At 44.1% G+C, this 26,042-nt stretch overlaps 1 protein-coding gene across 4 annotated transcripts in view; it reads left to right on the top strand.

Moving 5' to 3' along the window:
* The window catches only part of LOC124595574 (synaptosomal-associated protein 25), a 420,350-nt gene that overhangs the window by 192,806 nt on the left and 201,502 nt on the right, over positions 1–26,042 (top strand). For all 4 annotated transcript variants that reach the window (XM_047134565.1, XM_047134401.1, XM_047134486.1 and 1 more), the window contains one exon: positions 22,716–22,817. In XM_047134565.1, the coding sequence (XP_046990521.1) occupies positions 22,728–22,817 (90 nt within the window). In that variant the 5' untranslated portion in view covers positions 22,716–22,727. The remainder of the gene's footprint in view (positions 1–22,715; positions 22,818–26,042) is intronic.

Raw genomic sequence — 26,042 nt, 5'->3', positions numbered from 1 at the left:
GCTATATCTCTGTTTATAAATACATATTGAAACGGTTGCATGTGGTAAAGCGTAATGATAAAAAGTGGGGTGGGGAGAGTAACTATTCCTATGAAATATTTAAACACAACGATTTTAGAATGAAGTATGGATTCAGAGACGACAGAGCAAAACTTAGCGTTATCTTCATACATAACACTGGTCTGAACAATTCTGTGCTTAGCAAAATGAACAGTGATTTAAAGAAGGGTATAGTGTTAATGTTCACCTGCCTCCCCCCCCCTCCCCCCCTCCATGAACCATGGACATTACCGTTGGTGGGGAGGCTTCGTGCCTCAGCGATACAGATAGCCGCACCGTAGGTGCAACCACAACGGAGGGGTATCTGTTGAGAGGCCAGACAAACGTATGGTTCCTGAAGAGGGGAAGCAGCCTTTTCAGTAGTTGCAGGGGCAAGAGTCTGGATGATTGACTGATCTGTCCTTGTAACACTAACCAAAATGGCCTTGCTGTTCTGGTACTGCGAACGGCTGAAAGCAAGGGGAAACTACAGCCGTAATTTTTCCCGAGGCCATGCAGCTTTACTGTATGGTTAAATGATGATGGCGTTCCCTTGGGTAAACGAGATGAATACACTAAACAGATTCAGGAGGAAGTAGGTTTCAGTAGGTACTGGGAGATGAAGCAGCTTGCACAGGATATAGTAGCATGGAGAGCTGCATCAAACCAGTCTGTGGACTGAAGACCACAGCCGGCCGAAGTGGCCGTGCGGTTAAAGGCGCTGCAGTCTGGAATCGCAAGACCGCTACGGTCGCAGGTTCGAATCCTGCCTCGGGCATGGATGTTTGTTATGTCCTTAGGTTAGTTAGGTTTAACTAGTTCTAAGTTCTAGGGGACTAATGACCTCAGCAGTTGAGTCCCATAGTGCTCGGAGCCATTTGAACCATTTTTGAAGACCACAGCAGCAACAGTGTTAACAGAGAATTTCTGTAAAAAGCAAACAGCTTAATAAGTTACTATGTTAAGGCATGACTCAGGGAAATGGGGAGGTCTTTCACCCAGCTCTGAGCAAGTTAACTAGCTGACAATCATTTCTGGCTGCGCAGTGCTGCAATCTTACCTCAAACTCCTGTTCTTCGAAGCATAACGTTATTCGAAATTTATATTCTCTTCACTTTCTAGTACATCTGTCTTATTCATCCTTGCTGTCCTTCACAATATTCTTCATCTAACAGATACAATCACAAGTCAACACAGCACTACTGAATACGTCCATCGCCTACCACACTTCAACTAAGAATGCATCAGGCTGCACAGAGGCAAAGACGGTGCCACGACAAGACCAAAGATCGTTTAACAGTATCGTAGCTTGCTCTCTGTGATACGCACATCGATGACATACAAAAGCCAAAGGAATGATCACCTTACAGTGGACCTGTTAATGTACAGGGTGTCACAGAAGGAATGGTCAGTATTCAGTAATGTTGACAGGAAGGAACATTCGGAGCTAAAAAGGCTGGTAAACGTGGGTTCTGTAATGCATGGCTTAAGAGCTACGAACACTATTCTGTGCAAGAGATGTTCCATAGCAGCGAAGATGAAAACGTGTTCATAACTCTTAAGTTACGCACTTAAATCTCAATGTTTACTGGACATTCTTATCTTGTTTTGGCCCGTAATACCACCTTTCAAAATATGGAAAGCAGTGAGCTTGCAGTAGAAATCAGGTGCACAATATTAAAGATGTAGTGTTAATAGTTGTTAAGGTACGCATTGTACGACCGTTGTTTACCAGACTGTTTTTCTTGGAATGATCGTACGTGTCATATCTATAAATATTGACCATTCCATCTGTGAGACTGAAGAAAAGATTATACGCCACCTCACGTCTGTTTGGGTAGAACAGACATAATAACGCAGAGTTGTAGAGGTACGATACCTTTGTTAAAACAAGATTTTGTAATTTTGGCGCAGCTTGATACTAAAGTATCGCGGTAAATTGTCTGACATGATCATGATTTTGTTCGGTCCTAGCGGCCTGACGAACTGTAGAGCTTGCGTGACCACCATTGCCTTTGCGGTAAACTTTAACATATACTGAAGAGTGTGAAATAGACAGACTTCCGTCTGTTTCTTATAGTAACGCGTTGTTGAAACAACTAGCCGCAAGCTGGATTGGACGCTGCTGTTGCGTGTTAGGAGGTAAGGTAAGACACCTTCAATCCGAAAATTGGTTTAATCTTCTGCTTGTCTTATTTGTGTCGATTCTGTATAATTATCTCCTGCCCTATTTGTTGTGTAGACCATCTCTACATCCGCAAATACTATGGAAGATGAAAAACGTCTGTCCTGTTCCACGACAAAACTAGCACCTGTTAGCCGAAAGGTCTCTTGATTCGCTATTCAAATGTTAGCGTGGCGGAGTACTTGTTTGTGGCAGACGTCGGGCTGTTAAGAGACGCCGCGGAGGCGATAGAATGGGTGACTAGCCAGGGGTAATGAAGCGCAGGGCCCCCGGGGTACTTGGCGTGACGTCACGGAGTCTGTGACGCGTATCGAGTGCACTCGAGATCACCGGCGCTGCGCCTCCCGGTACGTGGTCGATAGCGGCGCACCATCCGCGCCGAATCGCCCCTCGATAGCTCGCAGCCGCCGGTGCACTCGAGCGAGAGCTGGTCCACTGTCCTAGCTGCGCAGCGTCTGCTTGCCAGGTACGCTTCTCCCTGCAACTGTTCAGCGTATTCGGCGTCGTTGCAGTTGCACGCCGTAGCATATAACGATAAGTACTGGTAACAGCTTCATCAATACATTTGCGGATATGGGCGTTCTGTCAGAAGAAGCGACAGGTTTACATCAGTGTAGTATTACACTATAATACGCACTTCTGATCTGTATTAAGCTTCTGTTGTTCCGTCAATGTTATTCAGTCAGCTTCAGAAATCGTGCATATTTCTTAGTGACATAAAGCCGATAAAGCAGCTTCGGCGTGCGTAATTTGATGGACACCGTCAGTATCAGTCATTAAGTTGTCAGCGGATCAATTTTGTAGCCAGCTTCTCTCACTACTCCAACCAAACGAATGAACAGTCACTTTAGCCTGATTTAAATTGGGTGACGTTTAACAGTGAGCGTATTGTGACTCCTACCATCAGTACATCAATGTGTACCTGGCGCTGTTGATTCCCATCGTTGCCACTTCCGCTATGCAAAACATAATTCCTGCCAGTTCCCAAGTAGGGAATTTTCATGATGTGAAAATTTCTCATATTTCAAGAAAAACACAACTCTGCTCCAAAATAAAATTAAAAATGAATTTTCACATTTTTAGATAAATCGTATAGAGTATACCAGGGTTTCCCAAACTGTGTTCCTCAGTACACTGGTGTTCCGCGGAAGTGAATAAGTGCTCCCAACATTTTGACGATACTAATTATTTTTTAAAATTTTGGTATTTCGGTGTTACTAGTTTTGATGTAAAAGCGAAGTAAACACTGAATAAAAAGGTTGTCATTTTTAAAAATTTCATTAATCTTCAAAATAAACAAGGACTACCATCCCAGCGTCAGGATTCTTGTGTTCCGTCAGAGGAAAAGTTTAGGAACCCCTGAGCTATATCATAAGCTAATTTCAGAATTTGTACGTGATTTTTGCAGGAGGTAGAGATTTTAAACTTCGTACCTGTTACGAGTTAGTGAGTCATTTTGATAGCCAACCAGGTACTTCAGTCAGTTTGTTCCCGAGATGAGTTTATAACAGACTTATTCACGAAGGTTTTTGTATATAATTCGTTACTGCTTCGACAGACAAGTTGTTCGACGGTAGATAGGTGGCGACATCAAAAAGTTGGCTACAGACTACTGGAGTAGGGCAAGTAACCCTTACTGAATGCTGCACTACACTTCAAACTTACACACTTAAGTTACATTGTATTCACAAGGTGTCTGTAAATAAAACGCGCTGCTTGTCAGGAAACCTCTAGAGAACCGCTGTGTGTACCTTCCTTGTCGTTCGAAAATCCCTTTCCCGACAGATATTTTCAGCTTGCCGAAAAGACTGAAATCTCATGGTACAGGTACAAGACTATGTGGCCAATCAGCATCACTCAAGTCTGTGTGCGGCCTGAGTCAAGTTGTTGGGCGTGATATTTCGTTTGGCCCTTTTAAAGCCAGAGCTTCACGGTGAATCTGTGTGCACCTTAGATGTATGCACAGGAATCCCCGTGCTGTCCCCCGCATTTCAGCTTCGGAGAAAGGTCCCATTTGCCGCGCCTTTCATTCCCACACTGTGATGCATCTGTGCCGCAGCAGAATTGTTTCTGCGGAAGAAACCGGAGGAACATGTACACTTTTCTGACAATGTGGCACTCTTCTTGCGCAACGGTTATAGCGTGGGACGGAACGTGCAGCTGCCTTTCTGGAGGCCGTTTAGGGATGCGAAGCAGAGACGGAACGGCAGTGAGATGCTAAATTTAAAACTATTTCCCGGAAATAATAATAATTAGTAGTAGTAGTAGTAGTAGTAGTAGTAATTGTTATAGCAGAGCATCAGCAGCTCCGACCCTAATGGAAAAATAAGAATAGATTTATGAAGTACTTAGACATCTACCTATAAGTGAGTTACTGGTCTTTTACATAATTTTTGTGGAAGATAGCCTTAAAAGCGATTTTCCATCGCCAGCAAACATACTTGTGACAACTGCGGACATGAAATTTCAGATACCAACTAATTTAAATCGCACTACAATGGTATTTTTATCCGTATCAGGTAGTTACTAAACGTGGAGCTATTAGATGCTAAGTAAAGGTTGCTTTCTACCGTAAGGAAAATATTACATACGGCTGAGTCGCGTTATCATTGGCCATTTACAGTTTCCAACACCTCGCCCTGTCGTAAGTTACTTCCTCTTCAGAGCGCCTCTTATTTTGTTGCGGCCTCGCAGTTTCAATGCAGGCATTTCATTCTGTTCACCATGCTGCTGTTCGCTTTTACTTGTATGTGGAAGGGCCTTCTAGCTGCGCAGCAGTTTGTATTCTAAAATGGTTCAAATGGCTCTGAGCACTATGGGACTTAACTGCTGAGGTCATCAGTCCCTTAGAACTACTTAAACCTAATTAACCTAAGGACATCACACACATCCATGTCTGAGGCAGGATTCGAACCTGCGACCGTAGCGGTCGCACGTTTCCAAACTGTAGCGCCTAGAACCGCTCGGTCACTCCGGCCGGCAGTTTGTATTCTAATATTACTTCCTTAGCAGTGGGAGCTGCAGCTGCTTGATCCAATATGAACTTCAAAAGTTGTTTCAAATTCCCTTCTGTTTCTTTTCTACTTCCGTTTTTCGGTACCGAGATATTATAACATTTCGTGGTTGCTTTTCTATATAAAAATACTGTCCCGCAACTAAAATTCGTGCAATGTCTGTGTTTTCGTTCTGTTCTGCTGTTCATGATATAAAGCAACCGCAGATTCTGAATGAAGGTTTGCTTATTTATTTGTATCGGGTATTTCTCTTTAACGGTTGTCCCCTTGAAGCTATCTCAAATATGTGTTAGCCTTTAATTTCATACCATGTAACTAATTTTTATTCGTTTTAAAGTATGTCATTACTGATTTATTGAAACGAAACATAGATATTGGAAACAAGGGGGAAAACCGAAGTAGTGCCAACCATTCTGAGGGATTACTAGAGTTTTAAGTAGCCCATTCCTGTGTGAAGGGTGGTGGCATCTGTCTGCGTGCAAATACAGATCAGTGTGCTTTGTCTTCTATTCTAGTACATAGGGCGCGCACTATCTCTGACGCAGAGAGTCTACCCCAGGAATTGGAACATCTGAGAACTGTATTTCGAAAAAATGGGTACTCAGAGTGGCAGATTCAGCGTGCTCTCCGCCCAACCATTACAGCACAACCTGTGAAGATGGATGAAATCACGAGGGAGGAGGTAGGCACTGCGTTTATTCCATATACAGGCGCACTCTCGGGGAAAATCCCCCGCATTTTGAAGAAACACCGGGTCGGAACTGTGTTTTGTCCTCCGAATAAAACTCGTGCACTGGTGGGGAGCGCCAAAAATGACCTCGGTTTGAGGAAGGCCGGCGTGTACCAGATTCCGTGTCAATGTGGCAAGTCGTATATTGGTCAGACGATGCGTACCGTCGAGGATCGATGCCGTGAACACCAGAGGCACACTCGACTGATGATGTATCCGAGCAAGTCGGCGGTCGCTGAACTTTGTTTGTTGGAAAATCACGCTATGGAGTATGAACGCACGAGGATTCTGGTACAGACGTCGAGATACTGGGACAGCGTTGTTAGAGAGGCCATGGAAATTCGCACCAATGACGACCTCAATAACCGTGACTGTGGCTATAATCTTAGCAAGGCTTGGGAACCAGCGGTTGGGTTAATCAAGAGTAAATCGAGCAAACGTATAGTTGTGACGACCACGGCGGACAGAGCCATGACACCGACGTCATCTCTGACGCCGTCGCAATCTGTTCCATGGCGCGACCGTGCGCGGGGCGCGGACGGCGGATGGAGTGCGCCGCGGGTGGAGGGTATTTAAATCGGCCGCTGCCGCGACCGAATCCAGTTCCTCCTGAGCAGCCATAGCGTACGGATCTCCGTGCCGGCACGCTCACAGGAGCTCAGTCCGTCAGTTCACCTGATGATGGCGACATGTATGATAAAAAAAAGAAAAAAAATTGAAATTCTCCATTGTCGGGTGGTGGAAATTTGTGGTATTTGTTTCAATGATGCATAAACTTTCTTTAACGACTGCAGTGTTCGGTACGATCAGTTTCTCGTGTATTATAATAGAAACCATGGTGAAACGTAGTGTTCTTTAGCTCAACAGCGTTGGTAGAAACGCGTGTCACTGTAAGAAAGTCATGCAGGCGAGCGATGTGACATCAAGCTACGGACACCCAGATATGCATTCGCAAGAACTGATGTTCAAATCGCCCGACGGACGTTAAGATCTAGTGTTTAACAGTTACAGTAAATGAGCTCCGGCCAGTACTACTTCGGAATCTTTGAGGCTGCAGCAGAATCCCTGCGCAGTCCTCTTTCAACCTGTCCCCAACAACGATAATCGTAAAAAACCTGAACATTCTTTCGTTTTTGTGCTAAAAGAACTGAGAGTGCTAGTGAACAGTGAAGTCAGAGTTTGCCGGAACAGTAATTGTCACTGCTGAACCCGGCGCGGGGCACAGGTGTGTCTCCCGCAGCGGTCGATATTCAGCATCGCATTCGGGAGGACGACGGTTCAATCCCGTCTCCGGCCATCCTGATTTAGGTTTTCCGTGATTTCCCTAAATCGCTTCAGGCAAATGCCGGGATGGTTCCTTTGAAAGGGCACGGCCGATTTCCTTCCCCATCCTTCCCTAACACGAGCTTGCGCTCCGTCTCTAATGACCTCGTTGTCGACGGGACGTTAAACACTAATATCCTCCTCCTCCTCGATATTCAGCATTTGCAGAATTCAGCAGTCTGGTCCCTTTCTGCGCTTTCACAAAACGTTCATCGAAGACTGTGAAGGCAATTTCAGTTTCACGTTACACATATTAAACATCGCGAAATGCGTGTGACTCTGCTTTGGTGAAACTGTTTTTACGAAATGTTTATAATTGCTAGGTATAATTTTAAGAAAACATTTATATCTACAATAGTATTTTTTGCTGACATTTTCCCCTCCTGTGTTCAACTGACCACAGTGTATGAAAATGGTGGTACGGTAGATTATTGTCGTCGTGTAAAATTCTGAGAAATGAAGACCAATAGTAAATGTAAAGATACGACAAAACCCAAAGTTGCACCGCAAGGGGTATCTAGTATTATTCTATTCCCACGTGCAATCCTGGGACGCCGCTCCCTCCAACTTCCCCCTCTGCCCTTTATCATTGGCTGGACGATGAGGGAAAGGTCGCGGTATACCACCTCGTATCTTCTGAACGAAGAAAGTCGGGAAAATAGTAGCAACATTATGGACCAGAGGTGTGTAGACTAAGTGCCGCAGCCCACACTGTCACTACGTGAGGGCCGCTCTTCATTTCTTCCACAAATACTCACTTCATTTAACAAATATAATCACAACTTTGTGTTTTTACAGAAGCAGATCTTACCCTGCAGGCTCAAGTGCAACTCCTGTGTTGCTGCGCAAGTTCAAAAACAACGTACCGTTAGTTGTTATTCCGAATTGGGATGACCCTGCCCCAATGCCAACTAGACTGCTGTGTCTCAAAAGCACAAAGTTATACAAGGGTCAGTCCTCTATTTTGCGGGAAGGAATAAAAGATGGGTAAAAAAATTACATGAACGAACTGTGAGGGAAGGGTTGCCATCGGATCAATGGAGGGCGGAAGCGGCCCGCGGTATGTGCATTCCTGTTATTGAGCATCGAAGTACCTGCGTTGTGTTTTGAGGTACAGACGATAGGCGACCACAAAGTTTTAATTCCCATCTCGAAAAAATAAAGTTTTGTAATTAGTTTTTTCAGGTACATTGCGGCGGCCTTGGTACATTTCGACAGCTCCCGCGAAACACATTGATAAAATGGAGATGGGGTGCGCCATTTTCTTTTGACGTGCTAAGCTGTTTTGGCACGGTGCTGTCAGTGTACAAAGACTGCGGTAGTGTACCTGAAAAAAACTTAATTATTTCGTGGTGAAAATTAAAACGTTGACTACCCTGTGCAGTGTTTGATACCACGTACAGGTTATCTTAATGTTTCAAGTAAACAGGCGTACTATAAACATTGTTAACAAAAATTTGGAGCCTTAGAACATTACGTATCTCAAATGAAAGTGTATTTAATCAAACAGTATTTTTTTATTTTAGTTGGTGATCGCAGATGGTACCACTCAACACTAATAAAAATAAATTTAACATGACTTCAAAAGGCGAGTAATATTTATTCTTAGAGACCACCCGCATAGCATAAACTTTCTACTTCATCCTATTTCCTTCACTAGTGTTAATTCGGTGATCGCACTGTCACATTTCGACAACTGGACAGAGACTCACTTAGAAATGTAGCATTGAAAAATGACAGCCAACATTTGCGTATGAAATGTCTGTGCAAAAAGAAAAACTACTTACATGTTTGGGGTAGCCTTTTTTTATTTTTCGACATAGTCTTCTTTTAGACTTATACACTTCGTACAAAACTGTTCTAATTTGTTGATCCCTTCCGAATAATAGGAACTGTCTAAGCCAGCAAAATAGCTGTTAATTGCTGCAATCACTTCCTCGTTTGAATGAAATTTTTGTCCCGCCAGCCGTTTCTTCAAATTGGGGAACAAATAATAGTCCAAGGGAGCCAAGACTGGAGAATAGGGGGGATGTGAAACTAGTTAGAATCCTATTTCCAATAATTTTGCGACAAGTGCTGAAGTGTGTGCTGGTGCATTGTCGTGATGGAAAACACTTTTTTTTGCGGTCCAATCGCTGGCGTTTTTCTTGCAGCTCGGTTTTCAAACGGTCCAGTAACGGTGACTTACGTGCATCTGTAATAGTTTCGCCGTTTTCCAGATAGTCGATTAGGATTATCCCTTCCGAATCCCAAAAGACAGTCGCCTTAACCTTTCCGGCCGAAGGAATAGTCTTCGCCTTTATTGGTGCAGATTCTCCCTTGGTAACCCATTGTGTTTAGACTGGTGTTGGGTTTCAGGAGTATAGCAATGTATCTATGTTTCATCCACAGTGACGAAACGACGCATAAAGTCCTGCGGATTCTTCCTGAACAGCTGCAAACCATCCTTGCAACGCTTCATACGATTCCGTTTTTGGTCAAGCGTGAGCAATCACGGAACCCATCTTGCGGATAACTTTCTCATTCCAAATGTTTATGCAAAATATTATGTACCCGTTCATTCGAGATGCCCACAGCACTAGCAATCTCACGCACCTTAACTCTTTTGTTATCCATCACCATATCATGGATTTTATCAATTATTTCTGGAGTCGTAACTTCCACAGGGCGTCCAGAACGTTCAGCATGACTTGTGGCCATATGGCCACTCCGAAAATTCTGAAACCACTTATAAATTGTTCTAGTCGAAGGTGCAGAGTCACTGTAATGTTTATCAAGCTTCTTTTTAGTCTCCCGAGGCGTTTTGTCTTTCATAAAGTAGTGTTTTAACCACCGCACGAAATTCTTTTTAGCCCATTCTTTGACAATAACTCGACTTCCTTGATTCACACGAATGCCAAACACAAAGAAATGGACCAATATGGCTGAAACTTGATGTGCATTCTTTCCAAAGATGCTACTAACTAAACATGACCTCTATACGCGCCAGTTGTGCCATCTCTCGGACTTTGCGTAGACTTTACAGACGCCCTTCATATACGAAACACCGACAATGCCATTGAACCTGAGGGCTAGGTCGTTTAATAGGAACAAAAATAGGTGCTTTCAGAATGAATCTTTCACTCCGCAGCAGAACAGTGCCCTTACCGATAGATCTGTACAGGTGCGACTCATATTCGTCTTCACAGCTTTATTTCTAGTATTTACCTCGTTCTTTACAATCTTCTCAAAGTTAGTCCTGCATACCTTCTCAGACTAGCACTGCACTGCAGAGTGAACGATTAATTCTGGAGACAATCCTCTAGGCTGTGGCGGAGTAGTTTCTCCACCGTATCATTCGTTCGAGGAGTACTGGGTCAGCAAGGTAAGCTGGCGACGTAGCGTTAAGTTTGGAAAGTAGAGGATAGCCACTGAGGGAAGCAGCACGGTAAGGGTGGACCCTGCGTCTAGCCTGGGGGAAGTTCAGTCGGTACTGGCAAGTTCCGAGACATATTCGCAGCCCGTCACAACAGTTTTAACTTGTCCATGCTACAGCATAATTGATGCCGAACACTGATTGCCTTTACGCTTTGAGGACAATTAATCTTCCCTGCGTGCTGCAGTGTAGAGAATTATGCTGTCGAATCTCTGGAGTCTCGTGAGTGTGGTAGAGCCGCACTGTAGAAAACTCTCATAGAGCGAGGTTGTGCAGTACTGATGCGCTGTCCTGGTATTCGGAAGCAGCCGGGTTGGAATGCAAGTCCCGATAACTTCGAAAGTCGTCCGTACGGCTGCTAGTGCCGCGCTGACGAGGGAGCCACAAGACACTGTCTCGATCTTCCCTCGCGCGTGTCATACTGACTGCCCTATACCTCGCTGTTGACTGAAGCTTGCGTAATTGACTGTGACAAGTTCAGTGGACAGTATACACGTCATATCGCAAAGCCGTTAATAGCTGTTGGTTTTGGAAAAGATTTCCATGTGCTATTTATTTATACATTTGGCTTCATAGTGCTTAAGTTATGAAAAACCAGCACAACTATCACTGACGCTTGAACAACCAACACGCTTTCCTCTCTCTCTCTCTCTCTCTCTCTCTCTCTCTCTCTCTCTCTCTCCCTCTCTCTCCCCCCCTCTCCCTCCCTCTCTCTCCCCCCTCTCCCTCTCTCTCTCTCCCCCCCTCTCCCTCTCTCTCTCTCCCCCCCTCTCCCTCTCTCTCTCTCTCCCCCCTCTCCCTCTCTCTCTCCCCCCCTCTCCCTCTCTCTCTCCCCCCCTCTCCCTCTCTCTCTCCCCCCCTCTCCCTCTCTCTCTCTCCCCCCCCTCTCCCTCTCTCTCTCTCCCCCCCCTCTCCCTCTCTCTCTCTCCCCCCCTCTCCCTCTCTCTCTCTCCCCCCCTCTCCCTCTCTCTCTCTCCCCCCCCTCTCCCTCTCTCTCTCTCCCCCCCTCTCCCTCTCTCTCTCCCCCCCCCTCTCCCTCTCTCTCTCCCCCCCCTCTCCCTCTCTCTCTCCCCCCCCCCCTCTCCCTCTCTCTCTCTCTCTCCCCCCCTCTCCCTCTCTCTCTCTCTCTCTCCCCCCCTCTCCCTCTCTCTCTCTCTCTCCCCCCCTCTCCCTCTCTCTCTCTCTCTCCCCCCCTCTCCCTCTCTCTCTCTCTCTCCCCCCCTCTCCCTCTCTCTCTCTCTCTCTCTCCCCCCCTCTCCCTCTCTCTCTCTCTCCCCCCCTCTCCCTCTCTCTCTCTCCCCCCCTCTCCCTCTCTCTCTCTCTCCCCCCCTCTCCCTCTCTCTCTCTCTCCCCCCCTCTCCCTCTCTCTCTCTCTCCCCCCCTCTCCCTCTCTCTCTCTCTCTCTCCCCCCCCCCCTCTCCCTCTCTCTCTCTCTCCCCCCCTCTCCCTCTCTCTCTCTCTCCCCCCCTCTCCCTCTCTCTCTCTCTCCCCCCCCTCTCCCTCTCTCTCTCTCTCCCCCCCCTCTCCCTCTCTCTCTCTCTCCCCCCCTCTCCTTCTCTCTCTCTCCTCCCTCTCCTTCTCTCTCTCTCCCTCCCTCTCCCTCTCCCTCTCTCCCCCCTCTCCCTCTCCCTCTCTCCCCCCTCTCCCTCTCCCTCTCTCCCCCCTCTCCCTCTCTCTCTCTCCCCCCCTCTCCCTCTCTCTCTCTCTCTCTCCCCCCCTCTCCCTCTCTCTCTCTCTCTCTCTCTCTCTCCCCCCCTCTCCCTCTCTCTCTCTCTCTCTCCCCCCCCTCTCCCTCTCTCTCTCTCTCTCTCCCCCCCTCTCCCTCTCTCTCTCTCTCTCTCTCCCCCCCTCTCCCTCTCTCTCTCTCTCTCTCCCCCCCTCTCCCTCTCTCTCTCTCTCTCTCCCCCCCTCTCCCTCTCTCTCTCTCTCTCTCCCCCCCCTCTCCCTCTCTCTCTCTCTCTCTCTCCCCCCCTCTCCCTCTCTCTCTCTCTCTCCCCCCCCTCCCTCTCCCTCCCCCTCTCCCCCTCTCTCTCTCCCCCTCCCTCTCCCCTCCCTCCCTCCACGCGCACACCCCAGAGCATAAGCATCGAATTCCAATTCTGTGCGTTACTACTACAAATAGTTGTAAGACAACATTCCATTTTATTTTCAATATTATCTCAATAGTTTGTCGTTAAGTGATCAGATTTTTTAATTCTCCGTCTGTTTACAAAAGGATAGGCCTTTTGGTAAAGATTAACGAGGGCAGGTTTCGGTTCATTATTTTTATTGTTTACAAATTTTGACTGATCACTGTTCGCGAATATCGTGAGAATACAATGAAACCTGACTATAACATCATTCAAAATTGTGTTATAAAAGAGTGTCGTTGTAACAGAATTCGCATTTTCAGCCTATTGTGGTGGCAAATGGAAAAGAACAAATTTATTTAGCGTTGTTTGGTTTTACATACATTACTCACTCTTAAGCTTACATGAATACAATACGTACAGCATTATGTCAAATACCCACCAAACTTACTATTACGTTCAGTATTCATTATGTCATTTGCAATTTCACTGCTCCCTCCCCTATATTCGTAGATCTTGTTAACAATTCTGATCGCTTCTAATGCGTCACTCACCGTACGGACAAGCACCATATTTCTTTCTTCTTCGTCTTCATCTCCTTCGCTCACTTCCATGCTCACTGTGGCCATGATTATTCACTTCATTTGTAATTTCGTCTGCAGTTTGCGCTTCGGTTGTAAAAAGTTCCTCGATTGTTGCATGTATTTCATAGTCACACTGACTGAGAATATCACAATTGATCTCTGGCAGCAATGCAGATAGCAGCAGATCATCAGTGTCATCGAACGTTTCTTCAGCTTCTGCGGCATTTGTTAATTCAGTTGTGATTCACGCATGATGGAAATAGTTCTTGTTGGTTTGGGCTGTGACCCGGCTCCAAGCTTTGGTAATGCAGACTCCTAATTACCCTTGGTCCATGGGATGCAATAAGCTTGTCGTATTTGCAGGAAGAAAAACAAGCTTAATAACCTGCAGACCAGAGTGTGCAGGATGTGCTGCACAGTTGTCAACAATAACTAGTATCTTCGTTTTCTGACTTCTAGGCTCACGGCCCCTACGCATTTCAGCTTCAAAGAGTTCGGAGGTCATCCTGGACTTTTATTACCATTTTAATGCACTGGCAGATTTTTTACATGCTTAAAACACCTACGAATTTTTAATTTACCTGTTACGAGCAATTTTTTTCTTCTCAGTTCCGTCTTCGTTGGCACACGTTGGTAGCGTTTGACAGTTCCTAGACCCCACCTCAAAACTTCCGTTACGACATAGTGCCTAACAGATAGTTGTAAATTCGCGTACTCACACTTTCCTATCAGTCTGAAGCTTTTGGAATTATCATTAATTGATTCTATTTTTGTACCAGGTGATGGAAGAAGACGCTTGCAATTGCTTAATTGACGTGGTTCCAGATGAAGATGCCTCTATAGATGGATTGTCTCCTGATTGTGTCAGACCACTGTATCGAGTCTGATAAAAATACCACTAGTGAGCAGCCCGGTGATTCAGATGGTTCAGATTCAGACCTGTTCAATTTTTTCATAGGTGAAGACAAGAACACACAAAGGAGGATGGTTCCTGCCAATCAGTGCCAAAACTAGAACGAGAAATATCATTCATGTTCATGGAAGAAAGGGATCGGCAAAGACTCATAAATATCCCAATGATTGTTTCCCTGCGCTAATAGACACCACACTTATTAGTGCTATTACAGCTAGTAGAAACATAAAAATTTATAAAGACGAAGAAAAGAATAAAAATGACAGGATTGCGTGTTCGACTTATGATACCCGAAGTAAAAAGCCATAGTTTGACTTCAGAGTGTAGCAATACTTATTCGCTCAAGGCCCCGAAACTTGCCAGACTTGTTGAATATACCGAGAGTGGGAATTAAAGCTTTTCCAACACAATCATTCTGAATCGTTACCTGTTTCTTCACAGGTATATGTAGTAAGATGTCTAACTACCGACCACAGCATAAACAAGACAAACTGGTATCGGTCCGGGCTATATTCGAACATTTAATACGTAACTGCAGAGTCAATTACATATCTTTTGAATATTTGACAGTAGATGAGCAGGTTGTTCCATTCTGAGATCGCTGAATTTTTCGACAGTATTTGCTGAGTAAACCGGCCAAGTATGACCTCAAAGTCTTCTCTTTAATAGAAGCGAAAACTTGGTACACTGTTTCCATTGAGATTTATGTTGGAAATTAACATAGTGTTCCACACAAGTTTTCCACCTCTGCAGTTGTGTGGTTATCAGACTGATAGAACCACTGAGTGGCACAGGTAGGAACATAACTGGTTTTATAGTATTCCTTTTCTCCTAAGATTGTTGGAGAAAAACGTGACATCTGTCGGTACGCTGTCACTCACAATATTTGGCTTTCAAAATGACTTCACTTTGCTCTCCAGTGCCCCGAAGAACACAGATGTACTGTTGATTTTTTGTACGCACCTTGAAGACACGTCAGTAGACGCTGCCTCCGCTGTAAACGAGAAACCAAACATAATCACTTTCTGCAACGACCGAAAAGGGGGAGGGCGGAGGGTGATACGATGGACAAGTTGTATGCCACATAATCAACTTCAAGGAGGTGCAATAGATAGCCGCCGACGATATTTTTTCGCATAGCTGATCTAGCTGGATTCAATAGTGTTACAATTTTCAGAAGTAATAATCCTGAAAAGAAAAGACAAGGAGGGGATTTCTTTGGGAAACCGGATTCGGCTTGGTGCAAGAGCAGCTAAAGAAGAGGGTAATATTGGATCGCTTACCCAGAGAAATTCGCCAAAGAACAGCAAAAATGAGTAGATCAACACCTGGTGTCAGTGACAAAACAGCACAAGAAGCGCCAACTGCGAAAAGAGGTGCATCATCTGCCCTAGAAATAAAGATGTAATAAATCAATTTGCTTACTGTCTGTCATCGGTGTATGAAAGGTAAATGCTAAGAGCCATCAGAAGAAGACTGTTAAACCATCGAATGTTCATTTTATATATATTTTTTATAAATATATATATTTTTTATAAATATATCAGACCACAGTAACTGTAGGTACTACCGGTTTTGTAACATAATAAAATGTATTATTTCTTCAAATAACTATTGATTCAATGTCAAAATTTAAATGGTTGCCTTCACATTATTTTGTATTAAGTGGCCTCGTTATTAACATAACACGTTTACAGCAACATTAACACATCATGGTGATCCACTGGACCCCACGTAACGACTTATGTAACAAAGGAAGGTTAGAGATATCACAGTCCGCATTCCTGAGCCATAGTTGATTGTTCCGGTATTCACACTGGTGGCTTCACCGCTCACTTTGCCAAAAGTAATGCCGTGATGTTGCTCGAATCTGTAAAGACAGCCATTGCTGCACATAAATTCCTCATCTTTTAATTTCTTGGCAAATTCTCTCTCTTTCACTAAAGGGTAAATTGATACTCCTCTGTTGCTTAAACCACGTAAGCATCTCATCATCCACGTCGCTCCGTTCACCTTTTCGTAACCACTTAATGTTTGATCCATTTTGTTCATTTTTGTTAATTTTCATCGTTGTTCTTCCAAATCGTTTGGACAGTGGAATTTACAAGGCCAAATTGACCACACATGTCAACCTTTTCAGCGCCATCCTCGATTTCTTGAATCACTTTCACTGTTTCCTCCACTGTTAAAACTTTTGTATTACTGGCCATGCTGTTCTAAAATGCGTACACTTCGTAACAAATTGTCACCATTACTTTAGTATGAGAGCGCTAGGGTAACAATTAGGTAAGGAGTCCACACTACACCTATTGTTGACGGAAAGGCAGAGAGAATAATATGCAAGGTTGCCATCTGGCGACAACAGAAGATTTCTTTCTACAGTACACTGATTTGTGAAAAGTCTTGTTGCTAACGGAGGCTGAAAATGACGTTACCTACGGGGTACACGTGTGTGTATATATATATATATATATATATATATATATATATATATATATGTATATATATGTATATATATATATATATGTATATATATATATATATATATATATATATATATATATATGAGTATTAAGTAAGTATGTTATTTACGAGGAATATGGCCGTATCACAGAAACCACGACTTCATAGCAGAGTTGTCGTTGGAACCGACGTCGTTATAAGAACGTTCATCTGTAAATGTGCAGTGAAACTGTACCAGAAATCGCTCTTAAGTGATTCCTTAAATATATCGTCTGTAATATAATATATTTTGTGAACTACTATTTTGTGAACTACGTACGGAATTCTAAATGAAAAGGCCGTCTTCAAGTGGAAGATTGGGTTGATCGGCAACTACAAGCCATGGTCGTGGCTGTAAGTGGTGGTATGGCGCTGCCTTGTCTTGCCTTCCGTAGCGGCAAAGTTACTCGTTGGTGGTATGAACTGTCGTTGGGAACTAAATATTTCAAGTTTTCTATTTACGTTTCCTGAATCACTCCATCTGAATTGTGGGATATCACCTCTCAAACAGTAGTCATTCTTGTCGATGCACAGCACAGTATTTGGACTACAGTGTTGAGAAGATGTATTTTGCTATCATCAAGTAATAAGGGTAGCGTATAACTGGATTAACACACAATTCGCCATCCTGAGTATGAATCCTAGAGTACAGGAAGTGTAAATAAATAGTACCGAAAATTTTAGTTAAAAAGTATGTTAAGTCACCCATGCCGACATGTGCAATTGTTTTGCGTATTGAATGAAATATCCAGATGAGCTGATGTAACGTAGAAATGACAAAGTATAAAAGCCTTCAATTATTTGTTGCTTAGAAACAGTGGGATACATATTGTTCTCAGTGCTCCAGTGCCCACTGCAGTCAACAATGTACTTTGTTGCTGTAAACGGTACGATTGTCATTGAATTTTTATCCTTTATGCGATCTACACTTGTACGCGAAAACGTTATGATCACCTGTTTAATAGCGTGTTGGTTCATATTTGGAATGCAGTTCAGCAGGGATTCTGAAAGGCGTGTATCTGACAAGGCCTTTCCACATTTTCGGAGGTATGTGGCACAGATGTTGACGCATAGGTCACGTCGGTAGTTCTGTGGGGATGGAGATGGCGCCTAGTACTGTCCCAGATGTGTTCCATTGGTTTCCGATCGGGCGAATTTGGTAGCCAAGACATCAGCGTGAGTTCACTATCAAGGTCCTCAAACCACAGTAACACGATTCTGACACTCCGACAGTTACCGTGCTGGAAAATGTCACCACTGTTTTGGAAGACGTAAAGGATGAAGGGATGTAGGTGGTCAGCAGTAATGCCCACGTAGTCTACAGCTGCCAAGTTCCTTTAGATTACTGCCATAGGAACCACGGTAGCACATGTGAATGTCCCTCATAGCATATTATTGCCCATACCAGCCTACATCCCTAGCGTGGTACATGTTTCGAGCCAGATGATGGAGTAGCCGGAATCGACCATTAGCATGTTTAACAAGAAACTGGTCTCATCCTACCAGATGTCTAATCTAGATGGTCCCATGTCCGCTGCAATTATAATAGACGTATCTGTGAACGCAGAAACACGTAGCTGTAGAACACTGTTCAGTACTATCGTCAACAATGTGCGCATAACGGTGTGCTCCGAAACACTGGGGCCTTCACTGGAGTCGCCATCCGTCCCGATATGTAGGGACCGTCCTCGTTATCGACGTTCTTGTCTCGATAAACTAATTTTGCTCCGATTTTTTCAGGGATATATATATATATATATATATATATGAGCTTTTTTAGAAACTAAGTTTGATTCGGAAAAATGGAAGTCTAAACGATCGGTGAAAGGAAGGTGGATTTACTTTCTTGAGGAAACCGAATATGCTGAACCCAAATATCAACTGCTACAATTATGCGAATATTTGTTTCCTATTCCCGCGCACAACGCCACTGTGGAAAGTGTGTTTTCGCTGATGCCGGCTCAGTGGACCGATGAAAGAAATGGACTGTTGTCAGGGCTGTGGAATCACACTTAAACTGGCAATGTAACTACAAGCTGACTTGAATGGAGTTCTATAAATACGTAAAAGGGGAAAAAGACTTTCTCAAAAAGGTGACACTTTCCCAAAAATATATCAACTACTTCTGTCGCAAACAGTTCCATGTAATTGTGTTCTAAGTAAGAAGTAATATTACATTTATTTACTTCATTTCTACATCCCTTTCTCAGTGTCCCGCCGAGGTCGCAGCTAGATATCTCAATCCTAGCCTTCACCAATATTGTACTCCGCCGTGAGATCTGCCGCAGATCGCCGTCTATCCTGCTTTACGGAACGGGGTACTCACCGACATCAACGGTCAGTCACGAGACGTAATCTTCAAACACCTGGACGCTTACTTATGGTTTTACCGTCCTTCAGCCACTTCCCGTAGATACTCGAGACTTTAGCACATGAACAGCCAGTAAGATCTGCCGTTTACGAGATGTTCCTTCCCAGGAGCAGGGCCATAACAATCTGGCCTGTGTCAGTGTCGCTTATGGCAGTGTATTTCTCCATTTGCGGCCTGTATCGTGGCTAGAACCGCTCCCTATTCATTTCTAATTCGCCTATACACTGAAGTGACAAAAGGCGTGGGAACCTATTGACATCGTGTCAGACCTCCTTTTGCCCAGCGCAGTGATGTAACTCGACGTGGCATGGAGTTAACAAATCGTTGGAAGTCAACTGCAGAAGTATTGAGCCATGCTGCCTCTATAACCGTACATAACTGCGAAAGTGTTGCCGATGGACGATTTTGTGCACGAACTGACTCCTCGATTATTCAATAGGATTGATGTCGGGCGATCTGAGTGGCCAAACCATTCGCTTGAATTGTCCAGGATTTCTTCAAAGCGATCACGAACAATTATGGCCCGGTGACATGGCACATCGTTGTTTGGGAACATGGAGACCATTTGCAGCTCTTCATGAGCTTAAAGTAGCCGAACATAAACATTTCCAGTCAGTGATCGGTTCACTTGGATCGGAGGACCCAGTCCATTCCGTGTAAACACAGCTCACATCATTATGGATCCATCACCAGCTTGCACAGCGCTCTGTTGGCAACTTAGGTCCATGGCTTCATGGGGTCTGCCCCGCACTCCAACCGATACGGTGACTAACCCAGTAGAGACGCAGCAGGCGATTCATAGTGTTGCACTGACTTCGGTCGTCTGCTGCCGTAGTCCATTAACATCAGATTTAGCCGCATTGCCTTAACGGATACGTTCGTCGTACGTTCCACATTGATTTCTGCTGTTATTTCACGCAGTATTGCTTATCTGTTGGCACTGACAATTCTACCCAAACACCGCTGCCCTCGGTCGTCCACTACGTTATCCGTGGTGAGAGGTCTGTGCCTGGAATTTGGTATTCTCGGCACATTCTTGACACTGCAGATTTCGGAATATTGAATTCTCTATTTCAGAAACCATTCCGTGTTCTAAGTCATAGCCGTCATTCGGGCGTAATCACATCGCACAGCGTTTCACATGAACCACCTGAGAACAAATGACAGCTCCGCCAATGCGCTGCCGTTTGATCCACTTATCTTACCGCGTTCAGTATGGGGGCGGTCAGTTGTCATGAGCTTTTGGCTCCTTACTTCGTTAGTTACATCTGATCGCTTCTTCTGTTAGGTATATTACTCTGTAGGATCCAATTTACGTAATAAGTAGTATAATTTGGCGGAAACTTTACTGAGTCGTAGGCACAGTTATTTCATGAATGTTACTTTCCTATGGTATACAGTTATTAAAATTGATTTTTTTTTTCGGGGCTCATGCCAACATAGTGTAGAAAATATTGAAATATCAAACACAGATAACAGTAGTTGTAGAAGTTCAGATGTCTAAATACGTTATTGTCAGTATGATTCTGATACTTGAGTCTGCACACGCTCAGTAAATGTTATTACTCAAAATTACAGTTGCGCTCTACCTAAAATACAGTTTGGCATGTTTGGTATACTGCATGAATGACGTAATAGGTGGTAGGATTACCGTTAGCATTGGTAGCGAAAGAGAAATAAATGAAGGTGTAGTAGAGACAGGGAACCGACGACTTCCCTTTATCTCCTTGTTCGGTTATTTGTTTTCATTCAGCGTTAGTCCACTGTGTATTTTATATCCTCACAGAATATAAATTGTATTGGCGCTTTTATGTAAGCAAAGCAATTACTTTTGATGAAAGAACAGTTTTAAGTGTCCGTCTGAACAGCTCTCTGAAGGCCCAACTGTACCAACCGATCGCAGAGTCATGCTCAGCCGATAGCCGTCACTGGATGCGGATATGGAAGGGGGATGTGGTCAGCACATCGCTGTCCAGGCCGTTGTCAGTTTCCGTGACCTGATCCGCTACTTATCAGTCAAGTAGCCCTTCAGTTGGTCTCACAAGAGCTGAGTGCACCTCGCCTGCCAACAGCTCGTGGCAGGCCCGAACGATCATTCGTCAGAATGCTAGCCAAACCCGACCATGCATTTTCTGTGATCTGACGGGAACGGGTGTTACCATTGCAGCAAGGCCGCTGGCACAGTTTACGTGCGCCGAGCGAAGTGGCGCAGTGGTGAGCACACTGGACTCACATTCGGCAGGACGACGGTTCAATCCCGCGTCCGGCCATCCTGATTTAGTTTTTCCGTGATTTTCCTAAATCGCTTGAGGCAAATGCCGGGATGGTTCCTTTGAAAGGGCACGGCCGACTTCCTTCCCTAATCCGATGAGACCGATGACCTCCCGGTTTGGTCTCCCCAAAATCAACCCTCAACAGCTTACATGCACAAACATTTATATAATAATTATTATTATTATTTCGTACTCAGTAGAAATTTTTCATTGGGGTCAAAGGCAAGAGTCTCCTGTCATTATTGATGAATGTGAAAGTTGTTCATGAATAGCAGAAACTTGTTAAAACTTTGTCGAAGTATTATAGCGATGTTTGATACTTTTGCTTTCCGAGTTTTGTGTCTTATCTCTTTATTTTTGAGGAAATTGCGATTCCTGGAACTATATGATAGATCTGTATTGTTTTCTTTATATTTACAATAACATCCTTCTTATTTCACGTTACAAATCAACTATTTTCGAATAAAACCTGAATTAAGCATTGAAAGTTTGTTTTGCCGTAAATACTGTTTACTTTTGAATAACAGGCAGGAGGAGAACTGTATAGGAGAAAAATGTGGCGTAGGTTACTTGGACCGTTACGTATCCTCACTCAGTTCCTAGATGCTTCACCACTTCGGGTTTTTGAGGAGAATCTAGTGAGATATTGATTACATACATACATACATACATACATACATACAGAAAGCGATCGTTATGAGTTAACGTCCAATACGTATGCAACACACAACGTATATGTAATAAGGGTACAACATTGAGTAAAGCTACTAGAAAAATTACAGTAGTCTACGCTTACTTATGACCTATGGTGGTTTCACAACTACTTAGAAATATGAAGTGCTGCGTCATATGGATGTAGAGTTAAGAGTGATGGATTGGTATCTTGCTCATAGGAAAATTTCTCGTGAGTGTGGGTGTGTGCTTGTGCGCTTCCATGAGAAAAATTCACTTTACAGAAATTCCGTCTTCCGAGTGATGTTCAGAATGTTGTCCTCTGTAAGAGCGGAGTAAAGCCGCTCGGTTCTGAACTCACAAGTAACGAAATACGTAATTTCAGAAACAAGGCACTGTATTTATGGCCTCGTGTGACAACTTTGTGAAAGAAAATAAGACGCTCTCACAGCGCACTGTCTACCACTGCGTACGTTTATAAACTGAGTGTAAACAAATTTGTGTGTGTGTGTGTGTGTGTGTGTGTGTGTGTGTGTGCGCGCGCCATCAGGCAGCGGCATCGCTTAACACACTTGATGGAGGTTTCCCGTGTTTCAACTAGCCTCCCCTCCCTTGTGTGTTGCAGACCCGCTGAACGATGCCTGCTCCCGCCGCCGCCCCGGTCCCAGATGGGCCAAAATCAGAACTCCAGGAACTCCAGCTCAAGGCTGGACAGGTTACCGATGAGGTGAGTACCAGATCTCTTAATCACTAAAACACCCTCACCCTACAGGTGCATCAGTTCACGCCTGTTTACGAAGTGGGTCAGAAAAGTGATGAGACCGAAAAAATGCGAGCAATCTGGCAAGGCTGTGTTCTACTTGTGTAGACTTGTGTGATCATACCTTCCAGATACTCAGTTTCAGTGAAGTTGTGTTTTCGTCGTGTCTCACGAAAATGGAACAGCAGAATTTAGAACAATGTTAAGCCATCTTGTTTTGTGTTAATCTTGAGGAATCTGCGAGTGAGACCTTCGAAAAGTTAAAGCAGTCCCACGGGGAACATTCCTTTTCAAGAGAACAGGAGTTTCGCTGACGCAAATCATTTATAGAAGGCCGGAAACACGTTGCAGACGACTTTCTCTTAGGGAGACCTTCAACTTCAAAAATCAACGAAGCCGTCGGCCTTGTGGGTCCTCTTGAGATCAGACCGACGTTTAACAATAAGGATGATTAGTGACATGTGAAACTTACACTTTCACCGTACATCAGATTTTGACTGAAGATTTGCACAGGCGAAAGGTTTGCGCCAAAATCGTGTCTAAGAACGTCGCAGCCAATCAGGACGACACTCGAAGAAACACGTGCGTTAATGTTCTTCGGAAGGTTTCCAGTGACCACGAATGGTTCAGTCATGTGACGACAGTTGATGAATCCTGGATTCTTGAGTGCGATCCTGAGAGAAAGCAGCGAAGTGGGGAGTGGAACAATGAGACGTCTCCTTGACCGAAAAAGCTCGAATGAGCAAATAAGAGTAGAACAATACTGATGAGTAATTTTTTCCGTAAGTGTGTCGTGCATTTCCTGCAGGCAAGCTGTAAACCAAGTATGCTACAAAGATATTCTTGAAAGGCTGAGGAAACCGGACATTGCAGACAAATGGATGCTGCATCATGACAACCCTCCACTTCCATCACGGGATTTTTTTTATCTCAAAGGCTTTCTTGTTGTTCCACAGACCTCCTATTCACACGATCCGAGTCCATGTGACTTCTTTTCTCTTCCCGATATTGAAAAATGTCTTAAAGACGTAATTTTGGGACTCCACTCTCAAACATTCAAGTGAATGTGACCGACTTGTTAAAGGCCTTACCCTCTGAAGCCCTTCAGCGCTGCTACCAAGTCTGGGAACGACGGCTCTGCCGGTGTATAGCTGTCGAAGGGAACTACAATATTGTTGTTTGAAAAACATAAAAACTTAGGTGGATAAAAATGTCTCATCACTTTTCTCACAAACCTCGTAATATCTCTAATACATGAAGACACTAAAAAGATTTCGGATGAGATAAGAGATGACACCTTCAGCTCACCATGTTCAGGCCCCTGAATGTTGTAAACGTATCTTTGTCATAACGGTACAAAAAGCATTATCAATTTATATAGACGTATTTTTAAAATTAATCAAACGTTAATTTCATGAAACTATATCAATTCCAATTTTTAAAGTACATTTAGCCGGCATGAGCTGTGGATCTATCATAAAACAGAAATGTTGCATAAGACCATGTAATTAAATCGTTAAATCTTTGAACCGTATGGTAAATTCCATCAGTGCACGACTTAGTCATTATTCGTGTGTAATAATTATACATCGTTATTTAGGTGCTCCACTACTTCCCCAAATAAGTTAAAATACGAACTAGTAGTTGCTGTGGGTAATCTTTTACGCTCGGCACTTCATGAATGAAGGAACACACAGACGTCGTACACCGGCCATTGGCAATAGCAACGTAAATGCGAGTACAAATAGCTTGCAAGTAGCGTTCTGCACTCTTCAGAACAGCAGACAGACGGTTTTGCAAAACAATTCGTTTTTGCAGCAGCTACAGGCAGAAACATTAAACGTTATTTCATTTACCGCCACCAACCCTCCCCTGTCAGTCCAATGATTTAAAATTACGATGTACTCTGTATAACAAAGTTATGTAGTCGGCGACTTGAACGACATTTTTCTAGTCTTTCGATAAATCAAATACCACGTACTTCGTGCGGCCCGCAAGGACATAGCGAATCAATTGAACAGAAGTACTGCTTTTTATTAGGGAATTGAAAGCATCCAGTATAGCATGAAGCAGCCTTCAGCCCGAAGATTTATTTAAAGCTGCTGGTGTTTTAGTAGACACGGTGTTGTAGGTGGTGTGCCGCCTCATCTGTTCGAAACTGAGTCAACTTTCCTAATGAAATTATAAGGAGGCTTCAATGTAATATAGAATCGGACCGTGGGATTTGGTCATTTTTTATACGTGCAAAGAACTGTCATAACTGGAGAATAATGAAAAGACTGACTGAGAGTCGAATACCGAGGTGTAACCTGACATCCACGTTCCTAGAGGGAGCCAGACGTAAGTACAGGGTGTACATAAAGTCTAGGAACACTTCCAGTTATTAATTGCGCAAGAACCAAACATTGTACAGATATCATACAAATGTCATTTTTAAGAGAAACTCTGAATTTTTTTCATATATACCGCCACAGCGTAGTTTGGTAATTTGCCGATAGTCAGCGCTAGTCGCAAACATGGCCGTGCTACAGAAGGGGACAGCTGTCTCATGGAATGGCCTCCCCGGTCAACATATGTTACTCCGTGTGACTTTCTCTGTGGGGGCACATTAAAGATCTGGTGTATGTACCGCCTCTACCACGTGATGTAGCAGAGCTCTGGGAGAGAATATGGGAAGCGACTGCCACTGTCGACGATGCCATGCTGGGACGGGTATGGCAAGAATTCGATTACCGTATTGACGTCTGCCGGGCCACTCATGGTTCGCATATCGAATGTTTGAAGGAAAAAAAAAAAAAAAACTTTCAGAGTTTCTCTTCAAAATGCAATGAGTATGACATCTGTACAATGTTTAGTTCTTGTGCAATAATTAAAGTATTCCCGGACTTCATGTACACCCTGTATAAAGTACTACGTTAAAGGTCTTGTGCAAAAACTGAACTGTCATTTGTACTGCAAGAATCGCCTCACACTGAAACGCGAAGGCTAATTTACTTTGGTCACTTTCATCCTATTATCTTCTGTGGTATCATATGTCGTGCCACCTCTGTCCATTTACCAATAATATACACAGTAAGGAGAAAGAGGGGCTGATTTGGCGGGAGGGGGGGGGGGGGGGAGGGGAGGGGAGAGACACAGAACAACGGCCTATACGAAGTTCGCGAACTAGCTTTGCCATCGTGATACACACAT

The sequence above is a fragment of the Schistocerca americana genome, chromosome 1 (assembly GCF_021461395.2).
Source record: "Schistocerca americana isolate TAMUIC-IGC-003095 chromosome 1, iqSchAmer2.1, whole genome shotgun sequence".
Taxonomy (NCBI): domain Eukaryota; kingdom Metazoa; phylum Arthropoda; class Insecta; order Orthoptera; family Acrididae; genus Schistocerca; species Schistocerca americana.
The sequence above is the reverse complement of the archived record's forward strand: the minus strand, read 5'-3'. Positions and strand labels throughout refer to the sequence as shown.